This window comes from Mytilus californianus, unplaced genomic scaffold (genome assembly GCF_021869535.1).
Source record: "Mytilus californianus isolate M0D057914Y unplaced genomic scaffold, xbMytCali1.0.p SCAF_1, whole genome shotgun sequence".
NCBI lineage: Eukaryota > Metazoa > Mollusca > Bivalvia > Mytilida > Mytilidae > Mytilus > Mytilus californianus.
Genome location: NW_026262581.1, coordinates 99,604,474 through 99,626,871, shown reverse-complemented (window position 1 = coordinate 99,626,871; position 22,398 = coordinate 99,604,474). Strand labels below are relative to the sequence as shown.

Below are 22,398 nucleotides of genomic sequence, written 5' to 3'. Positions count from 1 at the left end.
AAATAAAATTTTCTACATAATACATTCATGAACTTATAAACTACATGTATATCATCTCTGTTAAGTTTTCTTCTGAAATAAAATGGTAAATTCTACCAAAAGAATTATTGCTTCCAATGTCCAAAACTTATTTTTTCTCAGCACACTGAAAACCTTAGGCCTGACCATAAAATAAATGGATAAGGGGTTGATCTGCATTTCTAAAGGACCAGAAAACTGTTATATCAATAAGAAAAGTTTAGTTCAGTGATGCATACATTTTTTTCTAAAATTTGCAATGGTACTAATCAAGAAACATTTATGGTTAGATTATTTTTTAAGTATCTTCAATCCAATTAATATAATTGTTTATTTCAGCAATAAAAATTTCTTTCCTTCTTCCAGTTAATTGGATGCTCCTGTGAATAACATATGATTTCACCAAAATTACTAACCAATGCTTTTTTCTCTTTAACATATTAATAAAATTGGTGTGCCAGTAGCAATGACCTCTAGTCATCATTAGAACTCATTTGTCAAGGTGAAACCGTCTGGCTACATAAACAGGAAAAGCTATATTGTTACCTTACCCAGAGGTCAACAAATAAAAATCTTGAAGACATCATATTAAAATAAAATGAGACAGCTCAATCACTTACTGGTTTCAGAGAAAAAGGTTTTTAAAAGTTCAGGATGATGACAATAATAGAAATCATGTTAATTGTTCACATACCTTTTAAATAAATGGGGAATGTGTCCATGGGACACAGATGATGCCCCCACTTGCATATCATGTAAAGTTAAAAAGGGACATAACTGAAGAACGGTAAAAGTAACGCTACCAAAATTTGTACTTGATCTGAGTTTTGTGGTAATAAGTATTGTGTATAAGTTTCATAACATTTTGTTGAGGCAAACTTAAGTTAGAGAACGGAAACGAAATATTCAGCAATTTTTCCATTTGTAAATGGGCATTACTCTAGAACAGTTAAAGTGACACTACCAAAATTCAAACTTGATCTGTATTTTGTGGTAATAAGCATTGTGTATAAGTTTCATAACATTTGGTTGAGGCTAACTTAACAGATGGCCAAAAAAGGAAAATATTCAATGAATGTATAGATTTTGACCATTTTGTCATCACAAACAACATATAAAAATTTAAAAAGATTGGTTGAACAGTTCTCAAGATTTTGCATGGAAACAATGTTTTATATATATTGTATATGATTACTTCCTTGTTATTGTGAAAAGCCTACTAGTAAATACATAACAAGCTTGAATGCAAGTCATTAATGAGTTCTCTAAATACTTTAAACACAAACAAATTGAAAGGCCTGTGGTTAGTTGGTGGGAGTCATTCATAAGAAAACTGATGAGAATTCTCTCTAGAATCATTAGTTATAGAAAAGATTTCTTATATCATGTTCAATTTAACTAGTGTCTCTTGTAAAAAGGAGGCATAAAGATACCAAAGAGACTTTCATGGTTATCATTCCTTCCCATATTTTTCAATTATTATCAACTTTCTTTATTTATTGACAATAAGGTACCATCTATTCATTTAAAGTCATCACTAAAATAAGTGTTAAAACTCCACCTAAAACCTCCTTATGCTTTCATATGGAATGGAAGGAAATTCAGTTTTACACCTATACCTAAATAAACTATCCTAAAAAGCTAACTATGGTATGTCTGCCTAAATGTCTATTGTGACATAAAGCTTCCAGAAGGCAGGGTATCTGATAAATGTCTATTGTGACATAAAGCTTCAAGAAGGCAGGTTATCTGATAAATGTCTATTGTGACATAAAGCTTCAGGAAGGCAGGTTATCTGATAACATTGTGACATAAAGCTTCAAGAAGGCAGGGTATCTGATAACATTGTGACATATAGCTTCAAGAAGGCAGGGTATCTGATAAATGTCTATTGTGACATAAAGCTTCAAGAAGGCAGGTTAGCTGATAAATGTCTATTGTGACATAAAGCTTCAAGAAGACAGGTTATCTGATAACATTGTGACATAAAGCTTCAAGAAGGCAGGGTATCTGATAAATGTCAATTTTGACATAAAGCTTCAAGAAGGCAGGTTATCTGATAAATGTCTATTGTGACATAAAGCTTCAAGAAGACAGGTTATCTGATAACATTGCGACATAAAGCTTCAAGAAGGCAGGGTATCTGATAAATGTCAATTTTGACATAAATCTTCAAGAAGGCAGGTTCTCTGATAAATGTCTATTGTGACATAAAGCTTCAAGAAGGCAGGGTATCTGATAACATTGTGACATATAGCTTCAAGAAGGCAGGGTATCTGATAAATGTCTATTGTGACATAAAGCTTCAAGAAGGCAGGTCATCTAATAAATGTCTATTGTGACATAAAGCTTCAAGAAGGCAGGGTATCTGATAAATGTCTATTGTGACATAAAGCTTCAAGAAGGCAGGTTATCTGATAAATGTCTTTCCAAGCAATGTACTTGCCAAAACAATTTCTGACCAGTTATGTGAGTGAAGATTTTACTATGTTTCCCCAAGAAGCTGTCCTCTTGATAACAATATCAATAAGCAAAAACAAATGATAAAAGATGCAGTTCAAGTTCATTTCTTCAAACTGATCAACTGGTGAGAAATTTCAGAATGATTCCAGACACAAGCTTTGATTCTGTTAAAACTAAGCCATGGCAGCACCTATCTTAAATATTAAAACTACGCCATGGCAGCACCTATCTTAAATATCAAAACTACGCCATGGCAGCACCTATCTTAAATATTAAAATCAATCAAAAATGATATCTAACTACAAGGCTCATTTGAAACATTTGCTGATCTACACAACCTGAGATATGCCAGTCTCCTGAAATATACCATATGGACAAAGAAAGTATGCATCTAACATAATTTGCTCATTTAACAGAAACTCACAGTGAAGTTACTTAAGTTCCACCTTAGCCTTTCATGATAGCTTGATAGTAAATTCTTTATGTGCTACTTCCACAAAATGATGGAGCCATTATTTCTAAAGGGTTTCTATATGAAATATAGACAATTCTTAGTCAAACTATCGACAGTAATGATCAATACTGGGATTATTATTTCATATCTGTTTTCACTTGGTTTAGTATTTTTCAAAATCGCTTACAATTCAATGTAAAACAAAAATAACAATCCCAAAATGCCAAAGTTATTACAGTTTTGTTTAGACCTACTTGGCCAAATGTTATATACTGTAAATTCACAAATTTTTGCTTGCAATTATAATTACGATTTTTGAAGAATGGACAAAAAAATGCTTACCACAGATATGCCAGAAACATGTGTTTTGCTTACAGAAATTGGTATCACACTTTTTCTCCACTAAAATGTTTTTCACACATTCAATTTAAGATCTGGCTATGATATAATTCTTGAAAACAGGGCTTCTATCAATTTTCTAAAAAAGGGTACAGAGAGATCTATCTATAAATTGTCACTTCTTTCTTGGATTTTCATATATCTCTACAGGTTTTTTTTTAATCTTTTTTACAGAAGGGGGTGATAGAAATTATCAAACTGCAGTCATCTTTTATCTTGAATTACAAGGATAGCAAAGACTGCAGATAAATTCGAAGATCCAAATGTATTTATAAGCAATCCTGAATAAGCTGGAAACACTTTCTCTCACTACATCTATTTTAAAAGATTGTCTATGGGCCATGCTTAAACCAAAACAGTTTCCATTAAATTAATGCATTCAATTTTCTAATGTAGGATCTTTTTTAAAAGCTTGTTCTTTTTCAGAAACCCTAAACAATCAACAAAATGACAAAACAGAATGATATAATATTAATAATAGAATAATTTATTTGATTTCTTAGAACAAACAATGATTTTCTTTACATAAGTCACCTACTATGACCAAACAATAGTTCTTAGTGACAGTCACTTTATTTAGCTCAGAAAAAAATGATATTTTATACTGATGTGAAACATGTGACAAGATTACCTCATAATAACTAAAGGAGTAGGTCCGGTAAGGGCCGATTTTGGCCTCAAATTTCAGGTTCATATGACGAAGGATTTTGGACACTTTTTGAACACTAAAGTGTCTATTTCATTTGATTCTATTAGTTTATGTGAAAGTTTTTAACTGATTTAATCATTAAAAACGCTCCGATTCAAGCTTAAATATGAAAAATATATCAAATATGCCAAAAATGTCACTTTTCAGATGGTTTTTGTCAAAAATGAAAGTGGCCGCATCCGTGTTCATCCTCAACCTTTATATATGTTATGTATTATCATCAAATACAACTTACATTACAATATTAAGAATGAACACAAATGCGGCCACTTTCATTTTAGACGGAACCGTCTAAAATTTAACTAAAATGCTAAAATTGTGAAGATTTCAGTAATTTAGCCTGACTAAAGGATGCTAGTACCCGATATATGTGCATTGTATTGTAAAAAACAGCCCATATTTATGTAGCAGAAGCATTCTTCTTACCAATAAATAACTTAAAGTTTACATTTTAACAATTTTGTAAAACTGCTATATTTTGGGGCCAAATAGGGGTCTTACTGGACCTACTCCTTTCTTAATTTGGTGAGTTATATTCTATACAACAGGTACAAGTTTCACAATAATAAATGCACACCTTATAGTAATCATGTGACTCACTGACCCACAGAATTGATCCATGAACATTTCCCCTCATATATTTCCTGAAGAATCCTATAAATACAGCATGTTAATAAATAAATCTTGTCTAAATAAAATTGAAAGGTCAAATACTGAAAGGGTTTCAGGCTCACTTTCAGCAATGATGAAATATTCTTCAGTTTTATGTAACCAGATATCTTATAAAAAGCATAAAATAAAACTTGAGTTATATATATAAATATATGGTAAAAATAGAAAAATTCAGTGAAGATTTTGTATGATTAAAAAAGAGTTTTTTTCAGAATAGTTCTGGTATATTAGCATTTTGATACAGTTATAAAGATTTTAATGTCAGTTTACTGGTACTTGGCATTTGGTCTTACAAATTTGTTCTTTGATAGAGAACACTTGTGGCCAGGTCTCAATTCTGTAGGGAAGTAAAGTTTTACAAATATACTTTTAATATAGGTTTTAGGGGGAAGTTGATATTATTAAGGTAAAATGACACTTTTAACTTATTCCCCCAAAGACCTGTATAAGACAAAATCAAACACAGACCCCCAGAACATTCATCTTTCCTGCCAGTACTAATGGATACTTGATACCAGTGTAAGATGGACAGATATATTCATTGAAATATATCATCTGGATTATGATGAACTGTCCAGTTTATCTTCACCCCTCCTGCTGAGGCTAACAGCTGTTTGACATCATCTCTTATAATCACACATGCTACTCACAGCATTTAATTATAGATAAAGGTCAACAGTCTACATTAGTACCAGATGCCTTTTTATGAATGAATGTTGTGACCTGATACTTCAAAATTTGTTCACTGCATAGAGTGCTCTCTTTATTTTAAATTTCTGACTTAAAATTTTAGCAATAATGAATCAAGCTTGACTTAGTTAATGTTAATGAAGAAAAATCAACTTAACCAATATGCAGAAAACTGGTCTTAAAATTATCTTTTTTTGGGGCTTTATTTCTTTCCTCAAATTCCTGAATTTTCAAGAAATTTCCAATAAACCATACCCTGATGCAGATCATCATTCAACTATTTTACTTTAAACTTTCTTTTGTCTCAATTATGTTATTTTGAAGAACTTTGGTTAAAAAGATAAATACTTTAAATACTTTATCACCATAACCTTAACACCTCATAAATTACATGATATCCTAGTAACAGTTGTAATAAACATGAAGACAAAAATTGTTGATTAATTTTGTAGAATACTGTCCCTAATTTTAAAAGCCAAGAAAAAAATCCCCCCCCCCCCCCCCCCCCCCCACAAAAAAAAGTACAATGTTTTACATTTAACAGTATAAATTTAAACAGACTGGTATATATACCAGTAAGATAAAACCATATGCAATATGCATAATGTAAGAACTTTGAAGAGTAAAGTTTTATCTATAGATTTTGTGTTATCTACTATTATCTGTTGCACAACTTTTCAACTAAATATAAAACCAGAACGGTTAACAGATTCACAGACATAAAATAGATAGAAGCTGAGTAGATTACAGTTCATCCTTCTGCTTCCTGGTTACCATAGCAACAACAACAAACATTAAGACATCAGGCTTAAGTATTCCCAAAAGTTAAACGAAAAACATTTGGGTGAAACTAGGATAATTTCATGCATGGCTGCATTAGCATGAGCAATTATTTCATCTTTGGTGCAAAATGTTGAGGAGAACAGCTAACATACACATGTGTGTTAATGGTAAAGTCTAAACAAGTAGATAAGAGATCTATAAATAAACTGAACTATGTGATCTTTCTGCAAAAGATTCTTATCTCCACTCATTCTCAGAAATATGTATAAATAAAATCTCAATATTTTTAAAACATAAATCATAAAAATTATATTGAAATATTCCAGATTTTTGATAACCATTTGTCAACAGGACTATTATACTTAAAGTCCAAGATTGTTGTGATGGTCTAGAAGGCCTAGACTTCAAGCATTAAAAAAAGGATCACTGCGTTTGGAGTGATTTTTTTTTAACCCTTTGCCAAAGTTATACTTTGCTAGCATTGGAAACCTGTATTCTATCCTGAAGACAGAGGATAAAATTGACTGATTTTCTGCCATATTTTCCATAAGAATGCCTAAAAGTCTGCTAAATTTTCATTACAACATATTTAAAATGTATGTTTATATTAATAATATACTTCCTGATCAATGAATATCTATCCACTTTTCAGGTTTAAAAAAAAACTTTCAGTCATATTAGTATATGTAAGATTTGATTTTTTTTCAAGTTAAATGTTGTAAAATTCAAATTTAAGTTTCTCAATAATAGGAAGTACTGTTAAGTGTTAAAACTTTCAAAATCTGTTTTATATGTATATAAAATAAAATTAAATTTCAAAAGTACTAAGTACTCTCTCTCTCTCTCTCTCTCTCTCTCTCTCTCTCTTGGACTGTCTTCATGAAATTAACAGTTGTAACTTATCATTTTTGAGTGGAGTTGCTTCTCTTTGTTCATGGTATGTCACTGCTGTTTTTAATTATATTTCACAAATGAATATAATAAATATTGTATGCACTTGTCATTGTACTGGTTTTGCCCATTATGGAACCTCGATTGGAAACAACAGTTATCCTATCTTAGTTCCATGGAAAATTAGTAAATGGTACAGGTTTCAGTAAATACCAATTTTTTTTGGTTAAAATTGTGTCTACTGGTTAATTAATGAATACTGTCTTAAAGTGATAAATACAAAAAAATCAGTTTAAACTTGCCTTAATTCATTGAAAACAATCTGTATCAATTAAAAAATAACAAACAAGAAATATTTAAAAAAAAAATTAAACTCAAGTAAACCAGATAACAGACATGTCAAAAGTAAAATTTGGGTGAATACAAGATTTCCACTCATTTGAGAAAGTTATTTTTGGCAAAAAATTAATCATTTCATATTTATACCAAGATGTCATTAAATGAAATTGGATACCTTGCATTTATCATGCTTTTCAATAACATTTGACCAAACCATGAAAGACCCCCCCTCCTAAGATATTGAAAACTGTCATTCGGTATTGACAGTGATATCTTGGTGTAAATTAGATACACCCATTCAGGCTTACGCCCTCAAGGTGTATCTAATACTTACAAAACAATGCAGCAAATCTTTATCGTTAAAGTGAAATATTGTCAAAAAATGCAAGGAAATGGGTACAATGTTTAAATAATCCTAAATTAAGAAGGACTAATATTTTAATTTTTCTTTAAATGAATCTTTTTTCCTTGTACTTATTAAAAAAAATTACATTGTAAAATTTCATTTCAATCCAAGGAACACTGTATAAGAATTAGTATTCACAAAATGTATTTATAAAACATTGATATTTTTGTAAAATAATGCTCAATCAAATCTATATATTTTTTTGATTTTTCATTAATAATATATGCACATCTACAGTTGTCAGTGCTGTTGCATTGTGAAATGACAGATTTTCTTCGTAAATTTCCAGTTCATAAAACTCAGTAATTGTGCAAGGGTCCCAGAAAAAAAAGCATCCCAGATAGTTTTAGTTTGGCTGTTCTATTTAGACTGTCTCTGTTTTATGACCACAACTATTTCATATTTTTGGCTTACAAAAACTTTGATCTTTATACTCCATGAGTGTACCTGATGAAGGCTATTCCTCAAAAATAAACACTTTGACACAGAAATCATAGCATTTGGGTTTATTTAAAAAAAGAGAGGTGAAAGATACCAAAGGGACATTCAAACTCATAAGTGGAAAATAAACTTACAACGCCAAGGCTAAAAAAGAAAAAGACAAACAGACAAACAATTGTACACAAAACACAACATAGAAAACTAAAGACTGAGCAACACGAACCCCACCAAAAACTGGGGGTGATCTCAGGTTCTCAAGCTATTTAACTGAGAATTCTTGTCTTAGGAATACTCTACAATAGTGCTCTCAAAAAATAATAGTGGAAACTATTGGCAGTGATTTTGCTAGCGCTCGTCATTTTCGTCATTTACGAAACAGTTTTCAAAATGACGAAAGTATTTGAAATCAATTTCGTCACTTAAATTTGGACAGTGTAAAAATATTTGTGCATGAAAATACTATAATTCTACCTGTCTTCTTGTTTCTGACCCTCAGCTAATTAACGTTTACCACAAGTGTTAAAATTTGTGATTACAGGTAATCAGCTTATCACCATCAGATGGGTCACTTATCCGTTAATTGACCACTAGTATTGGTACCATTATTTTTTTTTTTTTTTTTTACTAGATTCTAATATTATTTCTTTTCTTTTTTTACAAGCTTACATAGCAATTTTGATATCTGATTTTCAATGTGCATTACAGGTCAAAGTTTCTTATTTTTTGCTTGCAGCATGCAATTTCAAGGTTCAAATAATCCATGTCATTTATAATCTGATAACTACATTAATTCCAAAACAAAAGGATTTAACAGCACACATATATTTCTTGTAAGAGTCATTTTTGCAAGTGTGAACTTGGCTGTAAAAGTATAAAGTCCTTTTTTAGTTGAAGCCAAATTTTGTGCTGAACATACAGTCTTTATCAAACCTGAAGTCTTTCAATTGTGGTTATGTGGAAAATTTTGATACCAAAAGACCTGTGACAAATTTACGTCTCTGCTGTAGAGCTTTTTAAAAATGTCTTCTTTGATGGTTTTTTTTAGCCAAACTGGCATGAAATTAGTATTTAAATAGTTTTTCCCAAGATTTATATATTAATAATGTGAAAATTATTTTTAAGTTATCAATAAAAGAATGTTTATTTATCAATGATGCCATTACTCATGTGACAGAATCTAAAATATATCTACACCGTACAGACATACTTTTTTACATGAAAGAAAATACAAAAAATATTAAAAATGGAAAAACATCTGGAGTTTCACAAAAATGATGATATTTTCCAAATTTATGCATTTCTCTCTTTTTATCAGTGTGATGGTTTTTTTTACGTTTCCACAGAATAATTCAACGAAAATACACACCACTATTATATTTGATACTGATATGATTCCAATTAAAATTGACCATGATTTCATAATATTGAATCCTGGTAATTTGGATGATGAATCTGAGCACACATGTGGCTTCCTTTATCTTAAATAGCCAAGGAATGCCATTTGAATTGTAACTAAACCCATCTGGCATCCTTATTATAAATGGATATTTCTGCCATGAGGGGTTTGGGGTGCAATACACAATGTATTAAAATCACTTCCAGATCTACTTTGCATCTCATTAAATGAGCAGTTATAGGAATGAGATAAATTTAACAATAACCTTCAAATAAATGTCACTTAGGTACAATTCTCAAAATACATTTTAAATAACCTTCATTACTTTTCATTAACCCTCTATCATCATCTACACACACACAGTAGCAGTGCATCTACATGTGTTTCAGCATGCAGGGCACTTAGGGGGTAATTGAACCTTGAAATATCAAGAGACTCTTATGAAGACTTGGAATATAGAGAAAATAAAACTCAGATCAAAATGATGATAATGCTCCTATCAATACATAATTGTTGAATCAATGGAAGAAAAATGGAATTATCCTAATGATCCCAAACATAATCCCACTGATAGCCTCCTAATGTAATAACATGGATCACACAATCTATGAAGTATGCCAAAATATATGTAATGCATAGCCTTATAAGTAAAGGAGCAGTCATGGGATGGCCTTCACTCCATATATGCTACCTCTCCACAATACAACTTCAAAATCTACAATGTAACTTGATCAAAGCTCTGAATACTAACAAAATACTATCTCTCTAATTCTTTATAAACCTCTTACTATACCCCTTGGATCATGGAGACTCTTGTCTAAGAATGAAGGATAGCTTTTAAATGTGGGAAAGTCACTGACACACTTGGCAAGTATATATTTGTATATATATAGCAAAGGAAACAAACCCGTGATCTGATAAATACTTTTCTCAGCATAGTAATGGTTGCATCATGGATGACCTTTGACACAATAATACTTGAAGATATCAGTTAGGGGTACTCCTAATTTGAAGGGGCTGAGTATAATCTGTGATCTCGAGACTGTTTATCTGCACTGGTGCTGTACATCTATAGGCATACACAGCACTGATGTATGACAATGCAACACTGTTATAAAATGTATACTTTCTATTGCTGTCTTGTGATCAGGGCATTTGTGCCAACTTTCTTTTACGCATTCAACTGATGCTAAGTCAACATAGCAGAGCTTACTTCTCAGTTCTTACTAAAGCAACTGCTTAGTAGACATAAAGCATATACCCTACACATGGACTTATCAAATTTAACTCTGGACTACAGACCGAACTAACTTGTAAGTACTGTGTGTGCCAAACATATATTTTACATTTTAAAACAAATCCCCTGTAGACCCTCTTTAAAAAACGCTTAATGTACAATATTTAGAGCATATAGTCAATTCATTACATGATAGATGGAGATTAAAATCCAGGAGCAATTGACCCCTGTTAAATTTCAGGGCCTGTGGATGTTTGATATCCCTTATCTAATCAAATTTTCAAGCTTTTTTCCATGGCCTTAGACAATCAATGCTTTATTCTAATTTGTCTGGTTTTACCAAAAAGAAAAAAAAACAAATTTATTCTTACAATTGAAATTGTTTTTAACTGACAAAAAGTTAACTATCTGGTTATCAAAAGTGTTTATTCAAGGCATTTCTTACAAGGTATTTCCATTCAAACCAAAATCTAGCATGATAATATTGTTCAAGATGTCATTTTGATACAGATCCAGCTAAAATAATGATAGTCATCTTACAATACAAAACTTGCTCAAGTAAATATCCTTTTCCAATGACTAAAATGAAGCATGAAAACCAATGAGAATTTTTCCCAGCATGACCTGTATGTATTACTATTTCAGGCAAAGACATTTTCAAGATAGCTTTACTGTAGTTGGTTGAACTTGGGCCAAATCAGTCAAATAAGGTCATTTGGTCCCCTTCAACCAGCTGTAGCCAGCAATTCTAACATCACGGTGATTAGTGTGCATGGTTTGGACAGAGTGGTGTGGTATTTTTTTAACCTTCATACCAAGGGAGTTAACTCCAGATTTGTTTTTTGCATGTTTATTTACAAATGTATTTTGATCAAAATATGATTTTTCTTAATAAAATTCCTCTATATCCATAAGCACAATTTAAATAAATGTGAAATGGGGAAAAGAATACCTTTGATCATATGATTACAGATATTTCTGAATGAAATCATTCAATCATCTAAAAAATGTATAAATTATTGGCATTAACCAAAAACATCCCAGGACATCTCTTTTCCCTGCATTTAGCTGACAGTATTGTTATTGTTAATAATGATAAAACATCTGTGCCATCTTAATTGTCTTTCTGAAAGGTGACACTTTGGGAAATATTTCCTACCACATGGTAATGGTATGCTAGTTTTCTTCTTTTGTATTCTCTCACTACAATTCCCATGACTCACTGTTTGGCTCATCATTTTGGTGACACTTAAATCGAAATGACATTACATATATGCTCGGAATTCAAAGCATAATTAGTACAATATATATAAGATGCTATCATTTGCTTCATCACATCACTGAAATTAAGATGATGTTCTTTTTATTGCAACATGTTGTAGGATGGTTTTCTCCAGACAGAAAAAAAATTATTGCAAAAGGACAAAAGCTGTTTGTAAAAAAGAAATTTTCCTGAGTAGGAAGGCTGAGAGGGGAAGGGAAAGCTATATAATAAATTGCCATGGTGCTTGCAGTTGACACAAATTTTAGTTTGCATTGTAGGAGATTCCTATAGAAACAGAATGTTGGTGATATAAGGGTCAGCATGGCTTTTACATTTAACCAGGAATTTCCTTTCAAAGATGCATGAAGCAGATAACTGTGATGGCAAACAAACGTGATATTTTATCTTCGGCAATTACACTGTGGTTGCCTACTCTAATGGTTAAGGTCACCATGATTCTATTTTCTGGATAACATGACAATTCATTACCCAATGGCCACATATTGTAACAACTTAGAACAGGATTATAACACTAGTTGTTATGGCAAGTACACTTAAGCAAAAAACGTATAATTCCCTCCTACCTGCGGCTTAATAGATTAACCAAAAACAGCATTTTCTTTATATCAAGTCACTTTGCAGGGAAATCTGCGGTACAGCATAATATATATCAAAACCATTATGATGATCATAGTAAATTTTTGCATCATGATGAGTACTGTTCCTCAGTGCAGCAGACAGCAGGACCTTATAATGGCAAGGTCAATACACTTATATATTTAGAAACTTACCTGGGATTCCCCCTTAGTGCAGCATGATGTAGAGCATTAAAACCATTGTTATTTGTAACAGTAAGGTCAGCATGATGTTCTAACAACAATTGGATCATGTCATCTCTCTTTTTACTGATAGCATCATGTAGTGGTGTATCTCCTTCTGAGTCCTTATAAAAAAATCATAAATATAAAATTTAATAAATTCAGTTGGATATTTTTCTTTAAACAGTTAAATGATGGTATTTTGTGGTGTAAAATCATGATCATATTCACAGGGAACAATTGTTTGGGATGGATCAAAACATTATTCTAACTCTGATTAAACACATTCTTGCTTTTACTCCTAAATACTGCATGCTAAACAGTGATGCAGCCAATTTTTTTTTAAAGCGTTTGGTTTATTTCGAGTGGGGATAAAACTAAAAAACTTCAATTGCTCGAGGGGAGCAAAGTTTTAACAGTGTTCTGGCCATGGCCTTTAAGCATCATGGTAATGTTTTGCTATCTGAAATGATTTCTTATAGATTGTGTTATGGATGTGATGCTATAATTTCTAGAAATATGATGGTTCTTCAAAACTCCCTATTTACCAGAATGCTACATGAAATTTGTTGGTGAGAAAGCTGGTTTAGAAATACCAGGGAGGAGGTTGAAAAATGTGAGAAGTACTGACAAATTCTATAGAATCATATATGAAATAAGCCTGCATTGGATGTTGTTGAAGGTAAAATAACTAAAGATATTTGACTTCTTTACCATTGATACCTAGTTAGTGACTGTCCAGACTTTCAATGAAAATCAAGAAGGGCATACCAAAAGAATGGGTAAGACTTCACAGCATTTTCTAATCTAAAGATCCTCTGTGCAATTGCAACACAATGTTATGATAATCAATTTCAAAAGACAACATACCGGGTAACTGTTTTGATTTTCTGCCAAAGCTAACATTCATCAGAAATAGTGTTATGAAGTATAATAATTTAGGCATTTAGCACTATAATCAAATTAGCATAATTAAACACATAATAAACATAAATGTTGTTTTCTATATATACACAGGAATTTAATGGAATTTGATATAGTTTCAGAATATTGTGCAAGGGGATTGAAACATCATTGCATTTTATTTGAAGTAATACTTTTTTTATAGCACAAGCAAAGTTTATCTGTTGCTTAAGTGTTGTTGCAGAAAAGGTATTTATATCAAACTATTAAGCACATGTATAAAAGAAATAACTCAGTAGGAACAACTTTGAAAGTCTTTGAAAGGGGAAGAAGAGAAGTTGCATGCAATGCAGATTGTAATGTATTCACCCACTTGTTTGTTATATATTGATGAAAATTTCATTGCTAAGTGGGTATAACAAAAAAATCCACTTATAAGGAAGTGACTACCGGGCATATATTAAAATCACTTACAGGGTTCAACTCTACATTTTATAGTCCCAGACCAACCTCAATACAAAGCTCACTTACAGGGTTCAACTCTATATTTTATAGTCCTAGACCAACCTCAATACAAAGCTGACTTACAGGGTTTAAGAGTTGTCTCATTGGCACTCATACCACATCTTCTTATATCTATTTAACCTATATTTTATAGTCCCAGACCAACCTCAATACAAAGCTGACTTACTGGGTTCAACTCTACATTTTATAGTCCCAGACCAACCTCAATACAAAGCTGACGTACGGGGTTTAACCCTACATTTTATAGTCCCAGACCAACCTCAATACAAAGCTCACTTACAGGTTCAATTCTATTTTATAGTCCCAGACCAACCTCAATACAAAGCTGACTTACAGGGTTTAACCCTACATTTTATGGTCCCAGACCAACCTCAATACAAAGCTGACTTACAGGGTTTAACCCTACATTTTATAGTCCCAGACCAACCTCAATACAAAGCTGACTTACAGGGTTTAAGAGTTGTCTCATTGGCACTCATACCACATCTTCTTATATCTATTTAACCTATATTTTATAGTCCCAGACCAACCTCAATACAAAGCTGACTTACTGGGTTCAACTCTACATTTTATAGTCCCAGACCAACCTCAATACAAAGCTGACGTACGGGGTTTAACCCTACATTTTATAGTCCCAGACCAACCTCAATACAAAGCTCACTTACAGGGTTCAATTCTATTTTATAGTCCCAGACCAACCTCAATACAAAGCTGACTTACAGGGTTTAACCCTACATTTTATGGTCCCAGACCAACCTCAATACAAAGCTGACTTACAGGGTTTAACCCTACATTATATAGTCCCAGACCAACCTCAATACAAAAGCTGAGTAATATGTAATGTAAGTTATGGAGTGATGAAAGGAAAGAGGAAAAGACTAGTTGAGGAATGGATGGTTATATGCATTGACAGACGGAGGAACAGACATACAGACAAGGGGATTGCTGTATACACATCACTCCATGAGTGGGAGGTATTTTAATAACTATACTTCTTTATTAAAAAGCTATCTAAAGTTAAAATATCACCAGGATTAGAAAGGTTTTCTTCAATCAGCCTCTTTAAATAGCATTTTGTATTGAAATTCATATTTCTAAAAATATCATAACTATGACGTGCTTTTCTCCTCTACTCATTCCAAAGGTAAAAACATTTATTACAGATTTATTTTTGACAGTGAATAAAAACAGACCATCAATATGTATTTTAATCATTCTTGTAAGCTTTAACAAGAAGTTTTTCGAGCCTCAGAGGAGGTGAGTGAGGAAAAGGACATTTGAATGAAAATAACACTTTATAAACTGAGTGCATGCAAAGCCTCTTTCTGGGGGGGGGAGATCAGGAACGCTCAAAGTCAAAACTTTAAAAACCAAGGATGCATAACTTAGTGAATACATGAGGAGCCTATGACCACAAGGGAAACTGTCAACTGTTAGCAAATAAGATAACATGAACATTACATGCAGTGCTGTCAAATATGCTTATTTAGCACTTTGTGATTAAGATGTTTATGACATAGCTAGAGGAGATAAGTGCCACACAGAAACTTCACTGAAAGTCAAGTCAAGGACATCAAATCAGACAGACATATTAAAGTAAGAGAATGACCAAGGTAATCTTGTCTCAACAAAATAAAGCTCTTACAAATGCTTAAAAAAAAGAAAAATGTCAAGGTCAAGATGATAATGCAAAGCTTAAGTCTGTTTTTGTAGCATCTTAAATATTTTTATATTGTACTTCAAACACTTTTCTTCAGACTTAAAATACAAAAAAGGATATACAGGTTCATACATACACAATCTTATTTTTAAGGGAGAAAAATTCAAAAACGGCTAAATAAACCAATTTTAGAATTACTGTGCATTAATTTCATTCCATGGCTTGAAAAGGTTTCTCTTTGAAAATAATTTCATGATATTTACTTTTATAATTTGCACTTTTCAAAGCAACACACATATGTATTGAATTGAGAAATTAATTTCAGGTTTGCATGTGACAAGGAAAAATCAATATGTAATAATAATGTTGTAAATATTACCACATCCAAGATATTTTTTAACATCTTATCTTTAATGATGGCCATCTTGAATAATGACTAGGCCATCAAATAATTATTCCATAAAGAAACCAACTTGGGACTATTTTTCAATTTTGACCCAAATAGAAAAAGAACACTTAGATATATTAAAGTTTTATCTGTATGTTCAATTCAAAATAACATTTGTGACTAAGTGTCACCAAAAACAATTCTGAGCATATGCAAAAGCCATTTTTTTTTCTAAATAAATTTGGTCCAAACTGCCAGAATGTTTAAACTATCTGTATAAATTCTAATATTTTATATTTATACACCTTTCCCTGATGACTGGATTAATCTAGGGAAATTTTTAAGGAGATTGCCAAATGACCATTATATCAGCTAATTACAGTAGTTTGAATATTCAGTGCACATAAAATTATCATTAGAAACATTTAACCTTTGTAATCTATTCCATGTAATGGCAGCCATAAAAGTCAACTAGGAATGAAATATTTGAGTATATTGATTGATTGATTGTTGGTATTTAATGCCACTTTTAGCACTTGGCTATATCGTAGCAGTCAGATTTATTGGTCGAGGAACCAGGAGTGCCGGAGAGAACCAATGACCTTCGTCAGGTAAACTGACAATTCTATTCATTTAAGATTGTAGTCGACACACCTGCAATGTGAGGAGTTAACCTCAGTGTTGACTAAGATCACTCAGTCACCGAGGCCCTGATATAAATTGGAAAGAGGTCTGCAATGATAAATTTGATCAGTTTGGTTGAATTTGGTGAGTAATCTCAAAGGTAAACCTTTCTTTTTTTCATTTGAAAGACAGCTAAATACCACTAAATAAAAGAAGACTGTGTCTGAGGATAGAAATGCCCCCCCCCCCCCCCCCCCCCAAGCTTAGTAATTTTCCAAGTTAACAAGGGCAAAACTCTAGAATCTAGAATGGTAAATGACTCACTGCCCAAATTCGAACTGTCTGCGAGTTTTGGTTCCTTAACATTGCATTGTGTATGAGTTTCATTAAATTTGGATGAGAAAAATTCAAGTTAGAGTATGGAAACAAAAATGGGACAGACAGAAGGATGGACGGTCAAGGGTAATTCTTAATGCCCCCATTGCCTACGGCAGGGGCATAAAAATTTAACTTCGCAACTACAAACTTAAGATTTCATTTAGACATTAATTGGACTTTAAAATTCCCCAAAATATCAATTTTGTGAACTTGAATAAAGTTTGTTCAATTCCAAGTTCTTTCTAACGATTTTTTCATTCCCGAACAGATTTTTCTAATTGCGATCTCAATAGTGCTAAACGAAAATCTTTGACAATTGTTATTAATGTCTATTAATGATGATCTTCTTTGCAAAGATGTTCAGCAACAGGAAATACAAGGCAAAAAACAATCAAGGAACAGGGGTCTCAACAAATAGATTCTTCATTCAACCATAAAACAAAATTTGCAAGAGACACAGAGTACTATGAATCTCAACCTGAAAGCAATGTGAACAACAAAGACCAATTCACCCTGTCACCCAGGTTAGGCAGTGTTTAGGCAATTACTGTAGGATAAAACGAGTAGAGCCTGAAAGACAACACAAGGTTGTTATTTCAAATTTATTCAATAATCTATTATAGCTTTTAAGGTATCAGGCAAAAACCTTAAATTTTGTCAAAAAACATCATTTAAGCGCAAAGGACATATGATTTATACCAAAAGGATGATGTGGCCAAGTTTGGTTCTAAATGGTCCAGTAGTTTCACAGAAGAAGACTGTAAAAATCTTTGGGCCAGGTGAGCTGAAAAACTCAGAAAAAACAATGGGCTGTCTATAATTTTTGATAGATTCTACTAGTTTCTAAAGGTGATTTCAAAATATTGTTCAGGATATTGGATTTAAAAATACATATCAAATGTTCTTTTTACTTCTAGGAGCTACTTTTCAAGAAATGTGTCTTGCTTTTGTATTTTAAGCATTTCTTCAGAGATATTTTATTTATCAGTAATAAACATCTTCCCCTCATATTCTGTCTTTGTATGTCATTAGATATCACTGAATGCCAAAGATGGCTAGGAAAACTGTCGTTAACTCTATGCTTTCTTCTCTGTCACAGTAAAAAAACAATTGAAGAAGCATGAAAAAATCAAATGAAGAACCAGTAGAAACTTAACATTAGATATGCAAAAAATTCATGTATAAGTACATACTTGACTAAACTTCAGATTGTTTTTGTTATTTTTCACATGTGAATATCAACAATTTTATAGCTACACCAAATTAATTTCATGCTTTTTAGATTTCTGCTAAAATTAAAGGAAGCAAGTAATATCTTACAATTTTTTTTTCTTTTCTGAATTACAAAAAATTAGTACGAAATCTAAAATATGCAATAGTAAAATAAATTTTGATCAAATTATTTATTCAATCAAGATGTCAAATTATTTTTTTTTTGGAAATTTCTATTAATAGTATCAAAGGTCATCATATGTGGTGGAGGTCTTCTGAACTGTATTTTAATAATTCTCTATCATGATTCCATTCAGCTTTACTTTCTATTCTTAGTCAGTGTGGCTATGTTAGTTGATCTGTACATAGTCATTATGCTCTATTATTGTGCTAATAAAAATCAAAGCTGATATTGCACTACAACTATATTTTTTCATGGTTGCCATGTCACTTGGTCTTAGGAAACATCTAATATACAGGTACAGTAAACTCTGGCAAATCGGTTCTCTAAATATCAGCAAAAAATCTCCAATTTCCCAGTATTCAATTCGACATATATTCATTGAAGTTTATATAATAAATGAGATTGACCTAATCTTGAGATGTTACTAGCCATGATCAGAGCTATATAAAAGGGTTAGGATGATTTCTTCATTTATTTTTCACCACAATGTTTGTGTAAAAAATTATCAGCTGGTTATGTAATGCTCATATTTGTTTTCTGCTTTTCAATCCTTTATTTATTAAAATAAATCAAACGTACCATTATATTTATGTGAATAAATATCTTTATTTGTTTTCTGCTTTTCAATCATTTGTTTATCAAAATAAATTAAATGTACTGTTATATTTATGTGAATAAATATCTACTATTCATATTTTGTGTCTTTATTTGTTTCATAAACAAATAATTTCCATATTTATGTGATGTAAACACATGGGTAAACTAAGCTATGAATAGCTATGACTTCTCAAAAGTATAGTACAACCTTCCTAACACTTTGCGTAATTATCATCAGCGTTGTCTCATTGAGATTATGGTAATATTCTTTAATGACATAAAATTAAATACTAATTTGTTTGTATCATTCAATAAAAATGTTAAGCAAAGTGGCTTAAAGTTCAAATTTTGATTTTAAATGAATATGTCTAAAGTTTAGCAAATTATTTGTTCACTATCATTTGTCACAGTCTCTAAATGAAATATGACTCATTATATCTTTTATTTCTTTTATAAAAAATACTCAGGTCAAAAAGACCAGTTAATAAAAGAAGAATGTGTCTGAGGACACAAATGCCCCCACTCAAGCTTTTACAATTTTCCAAGCTAAAAAGGGGCATAACTCTATAACAGTAAATGACTCACTGCCCAAATTTAAATTCTGTCTGCGTGTTGTAGTTCTTAGAAATATGTGTGAGTTTCATCAAATTAGCACGAGGCAAACTTAAGTTAGAGTGCGAAAACGAAAAAATATGCAATTTTCCAAGTTCTAAAGGGGCATTACTCTAGGATGGTAAGCCACTCACTGCTGAAATTCGGAGGGTCAAGGTAACACTTAATGCCACCCCTGCCTAGTGGCAGGGACATAAAAAATGAAATATTTCTTTATACGGGGGAAAATTATGCAAAACCATATTTTATGTCTATAATAGTACAACTTCTAAGCAGACTTTTATGCAAAATTCTGGTCAAGTCTGTTTGGAAATAGTCATGATGATTTTAGTAAATTTTTCACAAAATTGTCAAAAACAGATAAACTAGACAATAGAACCTGCATAAAATGAATGTATATTTTAAAAAATTCTTAAGGGTTCCGCGGAAGCCAGTGTCTCGCCTACTTTTTCTGTTCATCGCAGGCTCAACAAAAATGAGGAAGTTAATCAATAAAAATATTCCTCTTGATACTATCTTTTGATTGAAAGAAGCTTCTGTCCAAGTTTGGTAAAAATCCAGGATAGTTTATGAATCTAATAAATGTTTAAAAACTTTAACTGCAGACTGAATGTAATGTTAACTGGAAGAAAACAAAATTTCCTTCCAGATACTAGCATTTGATCATAAACAAGCTTCTGTCCAGGTTGGTACAAATCCAAAATAGTATAAGAAAGTTATTAAAATTTTAAAAACTTTAACCACAGAGTGAATATGTTGTTTCCTGGCAGAAAATCTAAGTCCATTTAAAAGTAAAATACGGAAAAAATGGATTTATTTTTTTTACAAAATTTCCTTCTAGATACTAGCTTTTGATCATAAACAAGCTTCTGTCCAAGTTTGGTACAAATCCAAAATAGTATAGGAAAGTTATTAAAATTTTAAAAACTTTAACCACAGAGTGAATGTGTTGTTTCCTGGCAGAAAATCTAAGTCCATTTAAAAGATAAATAAGGAAAAAATGGATTTATTTTTTTACAAAATTTACTTCTAGATACTATCTTATGATCATAAACAAGCTTCTGTCCAAGTTTGGTACAAACCCAGGATAGTTTAAGAAAGTTATTAAAATTTTAAAAACTTTAACCACAAAGTGAATGTAATATTTCCCGGCAGAAAAACTAAGTCCATTTATAAGTAAAATACGGAAAAAATGGATTTATTTTTTACAAAATTAACTTCTGGATACTATCTTATGATCATAAAGAAGCTTCTGTCCAAGTTTGGTAGAAATCCAGGATAGTTTAAGAAAGTTATTAAAATTTCAAAAACTTTAACCACAGAGTGAATATTTGTGGACGCCGCCAACGACGACGACGCCGACGGAATGTAGGATTGCTATGTCTCGCTTTTTCGACATAAGTCGAAGGCTCGACAAAAATATTAAACTAAAGGTTCCAATAATTTAAAACTGAGGGTCTGTTCCTCTGAAGGTTATTTTTTCCTGTTCTTATAATAAGGTTGCACTATACAAAATTATCACAATGAAATGATTGGGTGGAATATTAGGTGGCTACAATGGCACATAAGTTCCTCTTTAAAACTTTGGGGAAATCCCAATGAATCAGCTTTCTCAAATTTCTATAGCCAGCATATTACTTTGATTTGTTTTCATGCAATTTCTGTCATTGTAAAAACCACCAAAAAAAATGAAAGGTGATTAATGACTATGTTGGGGCCACAATTAAAAATATTTCATTGTCCAAACCCGACCCATGATGACTGGGTGTGGGTAGGTAGGTAGGCAAATTCTTTTTTTTTTATCAGAATTTGCATGAAAATATTAAAACAGTATATCTTTTTTTCCGTCAAACCTTTGTAGAGACAATCAAAAGCCATGAAAAACTGTCTGCCATTTTCACATGTTTTACTTCTTTACAGGGATGTCACTAGGTTTTGAAGTAGCAGGATTAATAATTAAAGTAGCAGGCAAGGATTGCGGACGTCGAGGGTTTTTTTTGTCTAAAATGGTGCAAAAATCCTGCATTCTGGGGCTCCTGAACTCTAATTTAGTCCTAATCAAACACCATTTGTTTTAATGATGACAAGGTAAATGAGCAGCAAGATGGTCACATATTTTCTATAAAGTTGATCACATAAATATTATTATCACTATAACAAGACTTTCAGCTAACAAGTAGTTGAAGTTGTTTGAGGAAAATGATGAAGGATGACTCTGTAAGACATGGTGATCATTCAGGAAAAGATTCAAATTTGATCTTATTAGTTGAAAATATTTTTAGTTTAACTGTAGACATGCAATTATTCAAATAATTCGAACCCATAGACATTTTTT

General features: G+C 31.7%; 1 protein-coding gene and 1 long non-coding RNA gene across 3 annotated transcripts in view; one reads left to right on the top strand and one right to left on the bottom strand.

Moving 5' to 3' along the window:
• Nucleotides 1-22,398, bottom strand: part of LOC127727203 (E3 ubiquitin-protein ligase MIB1-like) — a 103,114-nt gene that overhangs the window by 42,845 nt on the left and 37,871 nt on the right. For both annotated transcript variants that reach the window (XM_052234665.1, XM_052234675.1), the window contains exon 13: nucleotides 12,954-13,105. In XM_052234665.1, coding sequence (XP_052090625.1) covers nucleotides 12,954-13,105 — 152 coding nt within the window. The remainder of the gene's footprint in view (nucleotides 1-12,953; nucleotides 13,106-22,398) is intronic.
• Nucleotides 1-22,398, top strand: part of LOC127727616 (uncharacterized) — a 95,332-nt gene that overhangs the window by 48,293 nt on the left and 24,641 nt on the right. The gene's annotated exons all lie outside the window — the stretch shown is intronic.